Genomic DNA, 18,780 nt, shown 5'->3' with positions numbered 1-18,780 from the left:
AGATGATTCAGGCTAATTCTAATAATCTTGTAATGGAGAGAGCCATCTGTACCCAGAGAGAGGACTATGGAGTTTAAATGTGAATCAAAGCATAGTATTTTTACCTTTTTGTTGTTTGTTTGCTTGAGTGTTTTTTTCTCTCTCTTTTTTTTTTTTGCTCTGATTTTTCTTGTGTAGCATAATGAAAAATGGAAATATGTTTAGAAGAATTGTACACGTCTAATTTGTATCTTTTTTTTTTTGGATGTGGGGGGAGGGAGAGAAAACTTTGGAAGACAATGCTTTACAAAGGTGAATGTTGAAAACTATCTTTGCATGTATTTGGAAAAATAAAATAGTATTTACAAAAAAAACAAAACAAAACAAAAAAAAGACAGAAAAACAAGAGAAAAAAAGAAATGAATGAATTAGGAAATAACTGGGTTCCCTCTCACAATTGGAACTTTTCAAGCAAAGACCCAATTTATTTGTCTGAGATAAAGAAAAGATTGTTTTATATAGTTAACAAAAAAGGTCCCGTTCTGATTCCATAACTTTTTTTTGCACATATGGGATGGAATGGATAGCTATAGAAGTCCCTTTTAACTCTGAAACTCATATTCCATAATTTTAACAAAAGAAAAGTCCAAATGCTTTACTGACCCTTCCAATCAAGGCCCTCTACTATCTGGTGCTAAACTTTCCACACACTTTTCTGGCACCTATCTATTCCATGTTAGACAACATTAAGCTTTATATTGTGAACCTCAATATACTTATTATTGCTTAGCCATTTCTCCCCAACTCCCAATTAATATCCATTTTTCTATTTTCCAATGAACTCATTATCCTGCTATATATAAGTGATCTTTCTGCTCTGAATTCAATGAAAAATTTAATCCATGGAAGAGGGTTCGCACTCTAGATGACATCTCATTTCTCCAGTTAACTGCCCAACATCGTAAATCCTTCTATATAAAGCTAATGGAAATTATGCCAAAGGGAAAAGAAGGGACCTTCTGGGGCAAGGAAAGGAAACTGCAAAGCATATGCCTCTAAATAGGTTTCCAATTGACAATGGAATACTAATGGTCAAGTCTTACAAACAAGAAAGTATTCTAAATATTAATTCTGCACTATCACATACTAGTTTCAAACAATAATACAAGTAAATCATAGTACAAAGTTAAGCAAATTTTACTAAAATATTTGTATCACACTCTGCTAAATTTAACTACAACACATTTATAGTAACATTGTGATTGGACTTTTTAGAGTACGCTTTTACAACATAAATATATAAATAAATAGCAGTAACAACTCCCAATTTTCAGCACTATATGATTTACAGAGGACCTTGAAACATACTATCTCAACAGGGAAAGTGGGGGAAACTCAAGAGTAGGTTCGCTTTTCCTACTGCTTGTGAATTTCAATGTCAATTACATTGTCCCTCCTTTATTCAATATTATAATTCCCCTTTACATTATAATTTTAGAAAAATGAAAAGGTGATCCACCTCCTTACAAAAAAGTCAATGTTCTCAAAACCATGGTGTACTTTTAAACTACTAAAGTTTATCATTCTTATTAATTCTTATTAAATAAATAAATAAATGATTAAAGTGAATTCCCACAGTCACATTACCCCTGTAGTATTGTTCTGAGGGCCAGATTTTAGGAAGTCTGACAATTTGGAAAGCATTTAGAGTACAACCACAGGAAGAATGACTGAAGAAATTGGAGATATTTAGAAGGCAAGGAGAAGGTTGGGGGAAAATAGGACATGACAGCACTTGAAAGAAGGATTAGAGATGACAGAAAAAGATAATGGTAAATGCTGGAGGGGATGTGGGAAAATTGGGATACTAATACATTGCTAATGGAGTTGTGAGCTGATCCAACTATTCTAGTGAGCAATTCGGAACTATGTCCAAAGGGCTATCAAACTGTGCAAATCCTTTGATTCAGTAGTGTCTCTACTGGGTCTGTATCCCAAAGAGATCATTAAAAAAAAAGAAAAGGACCCATATGTACTAGAATGTTTGTAGATTTTTTATTTGCTTGTACAAAATCTTTTAAACTTAATATAATCAAAATTATCTATTATGTGATCAATAATTGTACAAACAAAACTAATGTAGACAAGATTAGAAGGGAAGCAATAAACCGGGAAAACATTTTTACAGTTAAAGGTTCTGATAAAGGCCTCATTTCTAAAATATATAGAGAATTAACTCAAATTTATAAGAATTGAAGCCATTCTCCAATTGATAAATGGTCAAAGGATATGAACAGACAATTTTCAGATGAAGAAATTAAAACTATTTCTACCCATATGAAAAGGTGTTCCAAATCATTATTGATCAGAGAAATGCAAATTAAGACAACTCTGAGATGTCATTACACACCTCTCAGATTGGCTAAGATGAGAGGAAAAGATAATTACGAATGTTAGAGGGGATGTGGGAAAACTGGGACACTGACACATTGCTGGTAGAACTGTGAACGGATCCAACCATTCTGAAGAGCAATTTGGAACTCTGCTCAAAAAGTTATCAAACTGTGCATACCTTTTGATCTAACAGTGTTTCTACTGCACCTATATATCTCAAGGAGATCTAAGAGGAGGGGATAATTTGGAACAGAAGGCTTTGCAAGAGTCAATGTTGAAAAATTATCCATGCATATATGTTGAAATAAAAAGCTTTAATTAAAAAAAACTTTTTAAAAAATTGAATAAATGAGTTGTAAAAAGCAAAATAAAAAGAAGTAGTAGTAGTCTATTTTTTTGGGGGGGAAAAAGTTCCTTTCTTTGCAAAACTATCTCTTATCTCCCTAAAACAATCATATGGAGTAAAAATTTGTCTTAGTGTATAAGGAGAAAGTGTTGTTTGCTACAAGAGAACTCAAATAAGGTAAAATAAAAAGAAAAAAATTTCACAGACATGAAATTTTTAATTCAAATACAAATGTGAAAAATTAGCATACTCTTTCACTAGTCCATTTTCCAAAAAATGTTCATCTGGGATAATGAGCACAAATATTGTAATGCAAAATAATACTGGGTAGTAAAAAAGTCAGGCCCTAGGACATTCCTCCCATATTCTACCACTTGCCTTTCCCACAAATGAACTACTAGAAGCTGATTAATTTACTTTAAAAATGAAGCTTATGTCACCTCATAAAAGTGACATAAGGAGATATTTGATTCAATATATACTATATAAGTTATTCTCTTCTCTTGCTGATTTTGTACACTCCCCTACATCCTCACCCCTCTTCAATTAAAATCTGGGATATCAAAAACAAACAAAACAACAACAACAAAAAAAACCACATTTTCTCTTATAATCATTAATTAATAGTGATTGGGTATTACAGTACTAAAATTCTGTAGCTGAACTACAATTAAGTTCAACAAGCTTCTTATGAAACCATCTAGTACTGGGTAAGAAACAGTAGTAGATCAGATCAGTAGAATAGGTTAGGTACATAAGACCCAATAGTCAATGATTATGGTAATCAAATGTTTGATAAACTCAAAGACTCCATTTTCTGGAATAAGAACTCACTAATCGACAAAATTGCTAGGAAAACTGGAAAACAATAATGGCAGAAACTAGGCAGTGACCAAAAGCTAACACCCTATATCAAGATTAGGTCTAAATGAATTCAACATTTAGACATAAAGGTGATACTATAAGCAAATTAGTAGAGCAAGGAATAATGTACTCTTCCAATTTATGGCCAAAAAAAAACCTAGAGGACATTATTAAAAAGGAGTAATTTTGATTACAACAAATTAAAAACTTTTTGCACAAACAAAATCAATGAAGCCAAGATTAGAAGGAAAGGAGAAAATTGGAAAACAATTTTTACAGCCAGTGTAAAATTCTGAAAAAGGCCTTATTTCTAAACTATAAAGAGAACTGACTCAAATGTATAAAAATACAAGTCACTTTCCAATTGACAAATGGTCTAAGGATTTTCAGGTGAAATAAAGCCATTTCTATTAATATAAAAATATACTTTAAATCACTATTGATTAGAGAAGTGCACCTCACACTTCAGACTGGATAAGATGACAGGAAAAGATAATGATCAATGTTGGAAGGGATGTGGGAAAACTGAGAAACTAATGCATTGTTGGTGGAATTCATAAGACACTAATGCATTGAGAAATGCCCAACCATTCTGGAGAACAATTTGGAAATATGCTCAAAGAGCTATCAAACGTGTATACCCTTTAATCCAGCATTACTATTATTGGGTCCATATCCAAGAGAGTTCACAAAAGAGGGAAAAGGACACCTATGTGTTATGGGCCAGAACTTGAAACAAGGTGTTAAGTTACTAGAGTTGATAGAAACAATGCTTATATAATTGGTTCACACATTGGAGTTCATACCTTTGGAGAGCATATATAAGCTAGGAACCTTAACTAGGATTGACTTCGGGAGATTCACAAGTTCAGTGAAAGAGATTCACAAGTCACAGATCCCACAATCCCACTCTCGGAGGAGTCAACCTTTGAGTTCACACCTTTAAGAAATCATATATAAGAAGCTCTTGGACCCTCAACTGGGAGTCAATTGGGGAGATTGAGAAGCCAGAGACTGCAGTCGGGCAGAAGGAAGGATTTGGAAGAAGAAGAGAGGCTGAAGCTGGAAGAGGCAAAGGACTAGCAACAGGAGCTCTTAGAACCAAGGAGGGAGACAGGCCTCTAAGAAAGCTAACTGGGCTATTTTGGAAGAGACTGAACTTTTAACAGCTGGCTGCATTTGAAATGATTATTACTTTGAACTGAAACTAAGGCTGCCTCCAGAAGCTTCCCAAGAAACTTGCTCCCAGAGAACATTATATTTTTTTTATATGTGCATATTCATTTTTAAAAATTTTTATTTTATTTAATAATAACTTTATATTGACAGAATCCATGCCAGGTTAATTTTTTACATTATCCCTTGCACTCGCTTCTGTTCCGTTTTTTCCCATCCCTCCCTCCACCTCCTCCATCCATAGGATGGCAAGCAGTCCTATATATGTTAGATATGTTGCAGTATATCCTAGATACAATATATGTTTGCAGAACCGAACAGTTCTCTTGTTGCATAGGGAGAATTGGATTCAGAAGGTAAAAATAACCCGGGAAGAAAAACAAAAATGCAAATAGTTCACATTCGTTTCCCAGTGTTCTTTCTTTGAGTGTAGCTGCTTCTGTCCATCATTTATCAATTTAAACTCAGGTCTCTTTGTCAAAGAAATCCACTTCCATCAGAATACATCCTCATACAATATCGCTGTCAAAGTGTATAATGATCTCCTGGTTCTGCTCATTTCACCTAGCATCAGTTCATGTAAGTCTCTCCAAGCCTCTCTGTATTCATCCTGCTGGTCATTCCTTACAGAACAATAATATTCCATAACATTCATATACCACCATTTACCCAGCCATTCTCCAATTGATGGGCATCCATTCATTTTCCAGTTTCTAGCCACTACAAACAGGGCTGCCACAAACATTTTGGCACATACAGGTCCCTTTCCCTTCTTTAGTATCTCTTTGGGGTATAAGCCCAGTAGTAGCACTACTGGATCAAAGGGTATGCACAGTTTGATAACTTTTGGGCATAATTCCAGATTGAGAACATTATATTTGAGAGAAGAGAACATTGCACCTATGTACAAAAATGTTTATAGCAGCCCTTTTTGTAATAGCAAGGAACTGAAAATTGAGTGGATGTCCATCAGTTGAGTAAGTTATGGTATATGAATGTAATGGAATATTATTGTTCTGTAAGAAATGATGAGTAGGCTAATTCCAGAAAAATCTGCAAAGACTTACATGAACTAAATGAAGTGAGTAGAACCAAGAGAACATTACACTAACAACAATATTACATGATGACCAACTGTAAAGAACTTGGCTCTTTTACATAATGCTGTGATTTAAGGCAATTCCAATAGATTTCTGAGAGAAAATGCTATCCACATCCAGAAAGAGGACTAGAGACTGGATGTGGATCAAAGTACAATATTTTCCTTCTTGTGTTTTTTCCCTTTTAGGTCTGATTTTTCTTGCACATGACAAATATAAAAATCTTTAAAAGGATTGAGCATATTTAACCTGTATCAGATTTCATGTTGTCTTGGAGAGTAGGAAGATAAGAGGGAGAAAAAAAAATTTTGGAACATAAAGTCTTATTAAAAAAAACCTACCTTTACATGTATTTGGGAAAATAAAATACAATTGAAGAAAAAAAACAAACTTGATAAATGAGCTAGAATATTAACCACTATTTCTAAGAAACTGACTAATTAGAGCATAATTCATTCTCTTTGGAGAAGCATAATACTTTGAAAACTCCCTCAAAATAGTAGTAATTCTTTTTATCTCTAAGTTGAGAATTTTTAAAAAACAAATCTTATTTCTCCCTTCAAGAGTTTTCATTCCTTACAAGTGGAACATATAGGAAATCAGAAGCACAAATCCACAGAAATATTTGGCAAACTCAGATGGCAAGAAAACTGTTATAATAGCAACAAACTTTCATCTAATTCTCTTTTCTACTTGTTTAGATTATTGAAATTAGTTTCTTAATCTTTAGTTTCTCTACTCAAAGAAATGTCATATACAGTCAATGTCACCTTTCTTACATGTTACTCTGTATGTCACTCTACTCAAAATTCCTTGGATCTTGGCATTCAAAATCTTTCACAATCTGAATCCAATAAATTCTATTCCATAGAATTCTTCTTCATATATTCTGTTCCAATCAAAGTAGACATCTCCCCATTCCCTACTCTTCTTCTGTCTCTATGTATCTCCTTGTTCCAAAACCCAGAATGAAATCTAATTGTATCTGTTACTGTAACTCTCCATTTCCTGTGTGGCCCAACTCAAAATACTACTTTCATGATGACCTGGCCAGGGATTTAAGTACTTCATACAGATCTTTTGCTGAAATTACAGTTATTTTACTCTCTCTCCTTCCCCCCCCGCCAATAGTTTAATCCTACATATTCTCTCTCTGCACTAAGAAGCTGTTTAATAAATAATTATTGAATTGCATTTTCTGTAGTGGGCAAAGATGGAAATATGGGACCTGAAATTACCCCAACAAAAACCAGGACCTCAGAAAAGTTAACAAAGATTATTTGCCTAAGTGCAAAAACGTTCTGGATAATCATTACATGATGATAACTAAAAAATAAATAGAAATTTTAAGAAGGAAATTTATCATGTTATAAGAAAGTTTTCTCAGAGTTGTAAATAATGAAATCCTTAAAATTTAGACCTTTCTGGAAAAGTGCCAATTTATTCTTAAAGAAAAATTTTCTATCTTAACCTTTCCATACACCTTTTACATATAAATTCTCTATCTGAGAATGAAAAAATATTAAGACAAGAAAATAGACCCAAATCCACTTGTCATGCAGTTATAAAGCTCTTACCTTGTGTGGAGAGCTCAGGCTGTGGAGGAAAATTGGAAAGCCCTGATTCTCTGTGCAGCCCATCACTGTTTGGCTTATCACACACATTCAACTGTGGCACAACTACATCTAAGTGACCCTCACAATTCTGTTTAATTTCTTCCTCTAGCACCTTAGAAGGGCTGGAAGGCCTATTCTCTGGGCCCTCATTCCCCTCCAGCAGAAAGTCACAAGGGTGTAGGCCCCCAAAGGCACTCTTTGAGTTCTTTTCCCTCCTAGATCTACTGATGCGCTTACTGGTTTTAGCTCTGCTTTGGTTAAAACGCTGCCACCGCTTTTTGGGTGCCACATGGTTTATATCATTAGATTCATCACTCAGGGAGCTTTCACTGTTCATTTCAGAGTCCAGCTCTAGGACTTCCCCATTTTCAAAAGAGGGGCACTTTTCAGGATTTTTATCAGGGTCAGATTTTTTAACCATGGAATCAAAATGGACATCAGAAAAATGTGCACAGTCTTCACCTGTTAAATGTTCCATTAACTGAAGAGACTGCTTTCTTTTCGAATCTGCAGGCCTGCTGCTTAGAGACTTATTTACTGAACCTGGGACATCTTTGCATTCACTCAGTGCAGTCTCAATGGTCATACTGGGTAGTTGGTTTAGTTTCTTTTTCTTTTCTGATTTTAAGTCTTTGCTTTCTATAATGTCCTTTTCTCCTTGTGCCAAAAAATCATCCTGCAGTTTGGATGACTTGGATCTTGCACAATTTCTCCGAGTAATACAGTTTGCTCGACGTTTGCCAGAAGCAGTGAGCCTTCTTTTCTTAGTGAGTAATCCAGTTAAAGATCCAGATGGTTCTCGGATGAGAGAAGACTCACTCCCACCAGGATTCTGACAGATTGAATCCTGAATACAATCTCCGTTTTTTTCAGCCTTATGAGTCAGGCTTCCTGAAACTAGGGACTTTGAGCCACCTGCAGCACTGCTGCTGGAACAGTCTCCAAGGCCAGGATTATGATAGGAGACCACATTTTGAGTAGTCATTAGCTGCTGTTCCTTAGTCTTACTATCATGCATATCTTTCAACATCATCAATAAGGTGCTGAATTTGTAATTTGGCTCAATTGGCAAACGACTTTGACCAGATGAAGAAGGAAAAAGTAAAGGTTTGTTTATTTTAGGTGAACCAGAGTCACTTATGTCATCATTTAGGGATCTATAAGACAGTTCTTTCAACTCTGATAGAACATGTTTTACAACAGCGGTTTCAATTTCTGTAGAATCTCTGGGTTTCTCATGCATGTTGCTCAGTAGTTTTAGACTATCAAGCTTTCCACTTTTGACAACACAGTCTAAAGAAGACCCTTTCGAATCATTAGAACAGCACTTTAAGCTGAAATCCTCCTCTAAAACTGAGGAATCTACTGCAGTTGGGCTCTCTTTGTGTTTGCATTTTATACTCCTGGCTTTAGGCTGTTTGTTATGTTTTGATTGTAACAGAGGTTGATTACTAAGCCCACTCTTTACGAAAGCATTCTCATGGGATATGTTTTGTGGCAGGGTGTATTTGGTGGAAAGATTGTCATTTCGAGCGATGATGGGCATTTTGGAATCAGAATCAGCACCTTGAGATTCTTCACTCCCAGGGTCAGGAGTTTTAGTACAATCTAACAAGTGGTCTAGGTGTGAACTAGTTTTTATAGACTTCTTTCTTGCTTTTACCCTAGTATTCTTTGTGTGATACCTGGAATACTGAACTTTCTCATTTTTCTCCATAGGTAACTCACTTTCATCTTTATCAAAAGACCCACTGATTTCTAGAGTACTTTCATCAGACTCAGAACTTTGGTCAACTGGGTCCAGATCACTGTCACTGCTCTCATCATCAGAGGTGGTCCATAAACTGGCTGAATCACTTCTCTTTTCCTCATCACCAGCACTGATATAGCACAGACGGGGTGACTTTGCACTGTGAACCATACTGCGGAGAGGTTTCTTTCTCTCCACAGAACTGCTAGAAATCAAAACATTCTCAGGCAAACCAAGCAGAGAATCACAATTTGAAGTCTCAAACTCTTTTTTCATAGTGGTTTTCCCACGTGAAGAAAACAAGTAATTTGTGGTGGTGGTGTTGGATGCTGCTGTAAGACTGCTTGCTATTCTACATAGTTCAGTAGAAGCCTGCTTATCGGACACATCTCCAGAAACATAATTCAGACCAAGAGTCTCTGTCATCTTTTCCCTTCTTTCTTCCTTATGAGTTTCAAATGGTATGCTGCTTTTTTTAATACTAGTCCTTTTGAGGCTTGTGGATCTTTTTCTGACTCGAGATTTAGTGCACGGCTTCACCTTCTCATCTGAAGAGGTTTCAGAGTCAAAGGCTAGTGATTTCAGGCAGCCATTCAATACTCGCTCATGCTCCGATTCAGGATCGTTTGTGCAGTCCTCAAAAGGCATATCTTCTTCACTGTCTAGTTTCGATGAACTTCTGATACGCTTTCTAACCTTAAAATCCTTAGGAATATCTCGCTGCTCAGCAAGTCCAACGCTGGCTTCCCACTTACTCAAGATTTTCTTAGGAACCTTAAAATTTGAAAGAGGGAAAGATAAGAAAGAAGGTGTCATCACACATCAAACAAAGTGGAAAAAAACAAAAGCAATATCCGAATCTCTGAAATCAAAGTTTGACTGTTATCCAGGGCAACACAATGAAGGAAGTAAATGAACAATTTTTAATATTATGATCTACTATGTAAAATTGATTTTATAAAACTTTTGAAAGAATAAGAAAATAAAAGAAAAAAGTTCTCTTTAAAGGTTCTTCATTATATTTATAATTAAAATTTTAGCTCTAAGATTATATTAGAATATAAAGAGAGTAGGATAGTATTAACATTCATGGGTAGCACAGGCTCCTCTCTTCCCTCTCTCCCCTGCTTCACCTGAACCCTCATTCTCTACTCTCTGTCTCAAGATCCACAAGTTTTTCCCATGACTACAGAGCTTATCAACTTTAGATAGGGAAGTGCTACCAAGGAGAAAATATTATTCTATCTATACAAAATAAAGTGAAGAGAGATCCTTTTTACTACTGATTCAGTGAAATCAAAGCTATCATTTTCCTTCCATGGTTCTCATATATTTCTTGCTCTGTTCATCTCTTGCTATGCATTTTTCCCACAATGAGGCTTGAAGTAATAGATAAGCTAAATATTTAGAGAAATATCAAGAAAATCTCTTCCATCTCACTCAACACAACTCAAAACGATTTCTTATTCTTCTATGAATATAAAATGTTTTACCACATATAATCCATGTGATGCTGAAATGCCCACAAAAAGATAAAGCATACCAGGAAGACTATCCATAGTATTCAGTGATCAAGATGGGGCCAGTGCAAGATGAATCCTCATTAAACCTATTATTATTACCCTGAACACTTCTTTCATAATAACTTAACACCAGTGATTAGTTCTGAGATTCCTTAGAAGAAATGATGGCTATAAAGAAGAGAATGTACTTATATAGAAAGGTGAAGGTTATCATTTAGAGTAAAAATCCTGTTTTTCATTATTACAGTGACCACAACTTGTTATAAATCATAGAAAAATCTACACACAAAGGACCAAAGATAGAAGGGGAAAAAAAAAATCTACATAGGATAAGAGGTGAAGACTTTATTGATCATTTAATCTAGCTCCCTCTTCTTGAAGATGGTATGACTAAAGCCTAAAAAAGTTAAAAGTCTTGCCTAAGATCACATAAGTAACAAGGGGTAATGAGAGTGGGGGGGGGGGGGGGGAGAAATGGATTTATTCTCATGTTAAGGAATATATGTAAAATCCAAATTAGTCTACTGTGGTCCCTTTCTCAATTGGAGCATATCGGCCAAATTCAGTATACTCTTCTGTTCTATTTATGGGAGAAAGAAGGAGGAAGGGGTAGTTCCAAAGCAGATATCCCAAGGGAAAAATTAAGCTATTCATTTGGTTAACACAAGCAGAAATAATCACAGAAAATGCAAGCAGTATTTTAATTTTTAACTTCTTAGGTAGTTTTGCACAATCTCTAAGAATAAACTTTAGATTTTGCTACAACTTAGTTTCATATGATACAACATGACTATCAGATAATGGAAGTATGATATGATATAAAGTAAAATGAATTTGGAGTCAAAAGAAATGAACTTAAGATCCTGATTCTACTCCTTATTTAATTTCATTTTCCTTATTATAATAATTACACAGGACTATACGACTTCTAAAGTTCCTTTTAGCTAAATTCCATGATCCTATGGAATAGAATATGTCCAGAATTTCTGGAGAATCAGAAAATGTCACCCTCTGAAACTAAAAATAACAAGTAAAAATAATAGATGAAATAGCAACCTGTAAGAGTCAACTTTTAAGAATTAACTTTTAAATGTGTTGTTGATTTAAGGAATCTAATGTATGAGATTATTTCCAATTAGAAACCAAAGGGTAATCTTGGTCTGAATTAAGGCTGAAAAAAGCAAAAGTCAGAGTTACAAAGACAAGAGTAATATATCATCATAAATGAAGTAGTTTAGGGAAAACGAGACTGGTAGATACAAGTATCTCATCTGCCAAAAAATATACTATAAAATAAAGGGCAGTTAGGAGGCACAGTGGACAGCATATAAGCCCTAGAGTCAAGAAGACCTGAATTTCAAATCTGGTGACAGACACTTGGCATTAGCTACGTGACCCTGGGCATGTCACTTAATCTCAACCATTTAGTTAAAAAAGAGAGAACAATATCCTGTAACACTGCATCAAGATAATTCTCCTGTCAGTAAATAATCCCAAATATTAGCTACTTCCTTTTGCTGCTTTAATTTTAAGCTTTCCAAGCAACTTTCTATGAATGTTACTTTTCCAGGACAGCCTAATGAATTGGAATGACAAGTGTCAAATCCTTAACATTTCAACACCTCTGCGTATAATCAGAATCCTAGTGAATATGAAAATAACCAAGCAGACTTTAACCATGACAATACTGCTAAGATTAAACAAAGTCCAAAAGGTCCACAGCTCCTTGAGCTGTGGAAAGGTGCATTCTACCACATTGTCTTATGAGCATTAAGACTATTTTGGACAATTTAAATATGATGATAGAGAAGGTATTCCTTATCATCTATTTTGGGGAACTCAGATAGTTTTCACTGTATGAAGAGGAAATAAGTACAGGGATTTTGAAAAACACCTTTCAATTTAAGAACCAAGTTTGTTAAGATTTGTGAAGTAGTTAAGAATATAAGTAAATTAGACAAATAATTATATCTATGTATGCATATATACATAGTTATCTATTATATATGTATTTATACTGAAATCTACCCTGTTCTTCCAAAATAACTGTCAAAGCTAAGGGACTTTTCAAAATTTAAGAATACAAAAGAAGGAGGGCAACTAGGTGGCGCAGTGGATAGAATACCAGCCCTGAAGTCCGGAGGATCTGAGTTCAAATCTGGCTTCAGACACTTAACACTTCCTAGCTGTGTGACCCTGGGCAATTCACTTAACCCAATGCCTCAGGGAAAAAAAAAAAAGAATGAGAAACAAAATGTACCAATCCAAGAAAAACTATTTTCCCTATTGCACTACCTTTTTAAAAATCTTTAAAAACATATTTTTAAATGAGCTATTTAGCAGTGTAAACTGGGCTACATAATGAGAAAACAAAAGAGCTTCTTCCTAATATATTGAAAGCTGTGGACCATCCCTTTATTAAATTAATAATTTCTATAATTCTACTTATAAAGATAATTTTAAAAAAACTATAAAATTCATTTGTAAACTGAGAAGCTACAAATCTTATTTTGATGATCAGGCTGTTATCTTTCACGGGAAAATGTCTCCATCTTGTGGACTTTTAGGAAAATGCTACTATGACACCAAACTATTTCTTCACCTTTACAGACATGAATCTTTAAAATTACTACCAACAGAAAAGATATGATCTTGGATTCTCCACAGACATATTGTGTATGACAGGTCCTCCCCAAGCTAAAAAGAAAGGTTCAGTGATTACCTACCTGTTGTGTAAGAACCAGCATTAATATGCAGAATTAGCCACAAATTTTTATATCATAGTCAAATTTATGAAAAAGTCTACAAAAGCATAAAGATGCCATGATCTATGTTAGTGCAACCACTCTAAAGCAATCATAAATCATCTAAAGTATAAAAAATAATTTGAAGATGGGTAAATTTGCTTCCACACAGATCTTTACAAGGGTATTAAAAAGTCCTAGAAAATTTCCTACCAGTTCCATTTGATTTAAATATCCATTCTTCTAAACTTGCAAAGGCTGGGAACTACCAGAACTATTAGAAAAAAAGCAAACCTTTTACCTTATGCCTATAGCCTTTTTCTTTCTGTTTGCCTCTTCTCCTCAATACAGGAAGCTCTTCAAACTGATGTCTTCCTTCAAATAGGACAATCGATTTTCCTGCCACCCAGGCTTTTTCAGAAGGATCTCCTAAAGCTTCCACGTAGTATTGGCGATAAGGCCTTTGGCTGGAAACTAGTGAAAGACATGTAACTGTTTTATCTCAAAAAGGTGAATGCTAAGCACAAGAAAATGATGAAAATTGCAAAAGCTTCATAACTAGTTAAAAATTCCATTTATTAAAAAATTTCCAAATAATTTTCTGAGAAAAGTCAGAAATATTCAAGTTAATTATTAAATACTCATTTATAAGTTATTTTTTTCTAGAATTATAGGAGTTTAGTCTCTAGTCTTCAGGGGAAAACAATTAACTGAAGTAAGTTTACATTTACACATAAATAAGATACAAATGTAGAACACAGATTAAAGCTATCCAAAAAGTGCTAAGAGGAAAGGGGAATTACTCTTGGCCATAAGAAATGGATGGGAATTGGAAGAAAACATTCCAGAAAGAGACAATATTATGAGCAAAAGCTAACATGCTGAGAATACAGAACAGTTTACTTTGGTTGTACTTATGAACAGTACTTATGAAAATCAAATAAATGCAGACAAGGTTGACATTAGAGACAAGAGTTCTTTGAATGCAGTGTAGGCAATGGGGAACCACATATTCAAAGCAGGAAATCAAAAAAATACTTTTCAGTGAATAGGGAAGGATGAGAGAGAACAAAATAAACATCAAGAAAAGCATTGAATAAGAAACTGCTATATATCACAGTATGCAAATGCTACATGACAACAAAAAGTTTAGATACTGATCAAAATAATCAAACTACAAATTAAATAAACAGGCCTATACATTGATTCCTTTTACATAGTGCTACATAGTTTGTACTAGTGAAAAATTTCACAGTGAGGCAATCATAAACATGAGAAATAACCAGCAATCAATGTACATAAAGTCTAAATAACAGCCTTTTTATAGCACAATAGAAGGAATAGCATCATCTTATTTTGTCAGAGGATTCAACAGGCAAAAATGGATTTAGTTAGAAATTAAGAATAAAAGAAAAGATTAAAAGGCACTCCAAAATAGCTTGAATTCCTTTTTAGGAAAGCTTAAAACAAATCTAGGTATATGTAGCTAATCAATTTTGCTAAAACTAAAAACATATGTAGAGAAAGAGTAAAATGAAATTGGAAAAAATATGCTGGAGACAGACTGAATGACCTTGAACACATAGCTAAAACATTTGAACTAATAGGATTATTCTAGGATGAATAGATATAGATGAACAACAACGATAAAGTGAACATAAATAATATTTATGCTACCCTTCTCACCTAATCACAAAGTTACATCTCTTCCTTCTCAAATGATATTTTTTATAAATATTTTCTGAATATCTAGAAGTAGAAAACACCATGACAGAAGCTGAAGAGTAAGGATAATTAAAACAGGGGCTCTACCCTCAAGCAACTTAAAATGCAGTAGATAAAACAAAAAGTACAGAAAAATCTCTACAAATGTTGTAAATGCTCTGCTATGATAAAGGAGGAAGAAACTAGACTAGATGGGACAAATATAGGAAGGCTTTAAGAAAATATCTTCGAGGCTTAGCTTTAAAGACTGAAAAAAAAAAAGATAGGAAGCACTGATTAGGAGGAAAAAAGCACAACAATATAGGCAAAAGAAGAAGGTGTTATGTTATGTTATGGCAGCAATGGTATGTGCAAGGAATAGATAAAGTGAAGTTCAAAAACAGCAAGGCAACAGGGAGTAAGGCCAAGTTTAAAGAATTTACTTTCCTTAGTAGGCAATGAGAATCTACTGACCATTCCAGAGCAAGTGGATTAATGATGTAAAAAAAATTAAAGTGAAAGAGGGAGAAGAAACTGGAGGTAGAAGCTATTGCAATAAGTTACTGGTAAAGTAGAAGCCAGAATGAGAAAGGTTGAATAGGTCATGAAATGTCATGGGCACATAATAAATTAAGGTCTAAAGAAAGTTTATAATATAGGGAGACCAAAACATTGCAGAAAAAGGTAGTAAGCCAAGAAAGTTAAAATGCAAGAGAAAGAGGATATATTGAAAGGAGCAAAGCTCTGGGTGACATAGAAAGTGAAACAATCAAAAGCAATTGGTGATAGGGTTAGGCTTGTGGGAGGAGATAAGTAGAATAGAAAAATGTTGAAGTATCTTTGTAGTTGAGAGCTCAGTACAAATAGCCTTAATCTCAGTAAAGTTGAAGGCCAGATCATGTGGTCAATAGGAACATTAGGTCTAGACTTACTCTTTAACATATACTAAGCTGACAGATGAATATCAAGAATTATTAAGCAATAGTAAGAGCATTTGAGAACAAATATTTGCAGTGGACCAAATCATCACAGTATGTCATGAGGCAGAAAAAATTATAAACAAAAGAGGTTAGAGTAAGGAGATCTGAATTCTAGTCCTTCATTTGCCATTAAATAACTTTTCTGATCATGTGCAAGTTATATGCTCTTGAGGCTGTATATATCATCTCTAAGGTTCTATTCAGCTTTAAAATTCTATGATTATGTATTATCTACTATGATAAAATCAACAAATGTTTATAAGTAGCTTTTGAATCCCTCAGCCTCTTAAGGTTTCTCATCCATAAATTATAAGAATGGACTAGATAGTCTCTAATATTCCTTCCAGTTCTAAATCTACAACCTTATGATTCATGGAGAAGAGGGACAAACTATGAAATGATATTTTCTTTTTTATTAACTTGACAGTAAGGATAATTCTGCTTTCACAGAATGACACAAAGTGGGAACATCTAAACATAAGACAGGAGATACAATATATAATGATAGTTGAATCAATTATTCTATTTTTTCTATTGTTATATTTTAAGCAAAAGGAATCCCAACATGACAACTCTGAAAAAAATTAAACACACTATTTCTTTTAAAAAAAATGAAAAATTTAAAGATAATCTCCATTGCAGATACAAATAACTATAATTGTTTCCAAAATCTCCATAGCAATTGAAATAGTAGCCACACTGACAGGATTCATGTAAAAAAAAAAAAAATCAAAGATAGTTTTTAAGAATAGTTGCTTATTTCTTCATAATGTAAATTAATTAGCTTTGTGATCATGGACACATCACTTCACTGGGTCTCAGTCTTCTTGCCCAGAAAATGGCAAAGTTATTTTAGAAGCTTTCTAATGCTCTTTTCAACTTTTACATTGTATTTTCTATATCCCTAATAACTCTGCTATTCTATTCTAACAGTCTGTTAAAAGGTCCTAGGCAGTTCTAACCATTTAAGGTTCTAGGGTCCTTTTCTCTTCTAATTTTCTATAAATAGTTTCCTAAAGATCTGATTATGTTTAGCTGAAATGAATGAAGAAACCATACAGTTGGTAGAAAAAGAAAGCAAAAATTTTTTAAACTGGATTATTTATTAATTTTTTTAAAGAACAAATCAGAATGGGGGAAATCAGGTTGAACAGTTAGTAGTCTTCTGAAGAACTAAAACCTTTTTAAGTGAAACAATTAGGTAGCTTCTTTTAATCCATTTAGGAGTACGGTTATGCAAATATGAAAATGTTTTCAAATTTTAAATTTTGTGGACATTACTTTTCCATATAATTGCAAATTCAGAGTCACTAAAAGCAAGCTCAGACTGAAAACAGGAAATGTTTCATCCAGAAAAGGGATTTCTTACGTCTTTTGTTTCTACTTTCAAATCTCCCACCATACTTTCTGATTTATTAAAAACAATTTTTTCTAAGCTAAAACATTCCTAAGATATCTTGAACACTTAAATTGAAAATGGTAACTACAATCAAATATGTCTTCAGCAATCAAGAGAGTAGTTTAAATGTCCATAAGGCAAAATCAAGGGAATATAAAATGCAAAAAGTTTTAGAATAATATTAATTTTTTCATGCAAGTGGGAAACACTTTGAAAGGATCCCTTTTAGGCTAAGCAGATTTTTATATAGTTGTTTTCTTTGGCTAACAATCTGCACAATTAAATGTCTCTGGTACAAACTGGGAAAGCAGACACAATTTACTGTACCTGCATAGATACTACACGCATGGTTGGGGAAAGGAAACAGGGTGGAAGTACTGCAGCGTTATCAAGTAAATCTACAATATGTAGTTAATAGAATTATAGGACATCACTGGGAAGATACAATTACAATCATTTAGTCCAACCACTTCATTTTACAAAGCAGAAAACTGAGGCCTAAAGAGAGGAAATGTTCTGTTTACAATTACATAAAGTACAGGAGCTAGTTATCTGAACCCAGATCCTAACTCTAAACTTAGTTCTCTTTCAAATATTATCCTATATTTGATTCACAGTTCTTAGGAACTTAAGTATGAAACATTAGTAACGTTCTGAACGGATCAATTAAAAATTGCTCAAAAAACAATTATACTAAATGTCAACCTGAATACAATTATTTCAAGGGTATAACTCTTGAGATTCAACATACTAAAACAAAAAAACATAAAATGTTCATTTGATCAAAGTGGGTTATACTATGTATATAGGAAAAGTGAGGTGTCAGTTAACAATGACTACCTAGTTGTGTAACCTCACAGAAGTCACCTTATCTATAGACAGGTGCAGCAGCATTTACTGGACAGTACTCAGGAGACTGAAGGAGTAAGGGACAGTGTTCCAGCTCCCATACTTACCAGTGATATGTCATTTCTTTTTATCTATAAAACGGGGATTATAATATTTGCAATACTTATATCACAGGGTAGATAAGGACTTTATAAGCCTTAAAGCACTATATAAATGTAAGGCTGTCATCATTACCATCATCTTTGAAAACTGCTTTCTGTAAGTGAAATAATGCTTTGGGCTCTACTGAGAAACCCAAATAGTCTTTTAATTATCTTTTTAGTGGGAAAACAATAGAGCACCATGACAAAATTTCA

The 18,780-nt window shown here is 33.9% G+C and overlaps 1 protein-coding gene across 6 annotated transcripts in view; it reads right to left on the bottom strand.

Annotated features, from left to right (window-relative positions):
• Nucleotides 1-18,780, bottom strand: part of NSD1 (nuclear receptor binding SET domain protein 1) — a 142,787-nt gene that overhangs the window by 75,018 nt on the left and 48,989 nt on the right. For 5 of the 6 annotated variants that reach the window (XM_051979017.1, XM_051979021.1, XM_051979016.1 and 2 more), the window contains 2 exons: nt 13,794-13,966; nt 7,437-9,999 (listed from right to left, as the gene is read on the bottom strand). In XM_051979017.1, the coding sequence (XP_051834977.1) occupies nt 7,437-9,999; nt 13,794-13,966 (2,736 nt within the window). The remainder of the gene's footprint in view (nt 1-7,436; nt 10,000-13,793; nt 13,967-18,780) is intronic. The other variant, XM_051979019.1, reaches the window with a different exon arrangement.

This window comes from Antechinus flavipes, chromosome 2 (assembly GCF_016432865.1).
Source record: "Antechinus flavipes isolate AdamAnt ecotype Samford, QLD, Australia chromosome 2, AdamAnt_v2, whole genome shotgun sequence".
NCBI lineage: Eukaryota > Metazoa > Chordata > Mammalia > Dasyuromorphia > Dasyuridae > Antechinus > Antechinus flavipes.
The sequence above is the reverse complement of the archived record's forward strand: the minus strand, read 5'-3'. Positions and strand labels throughout refer to the sequence as shown.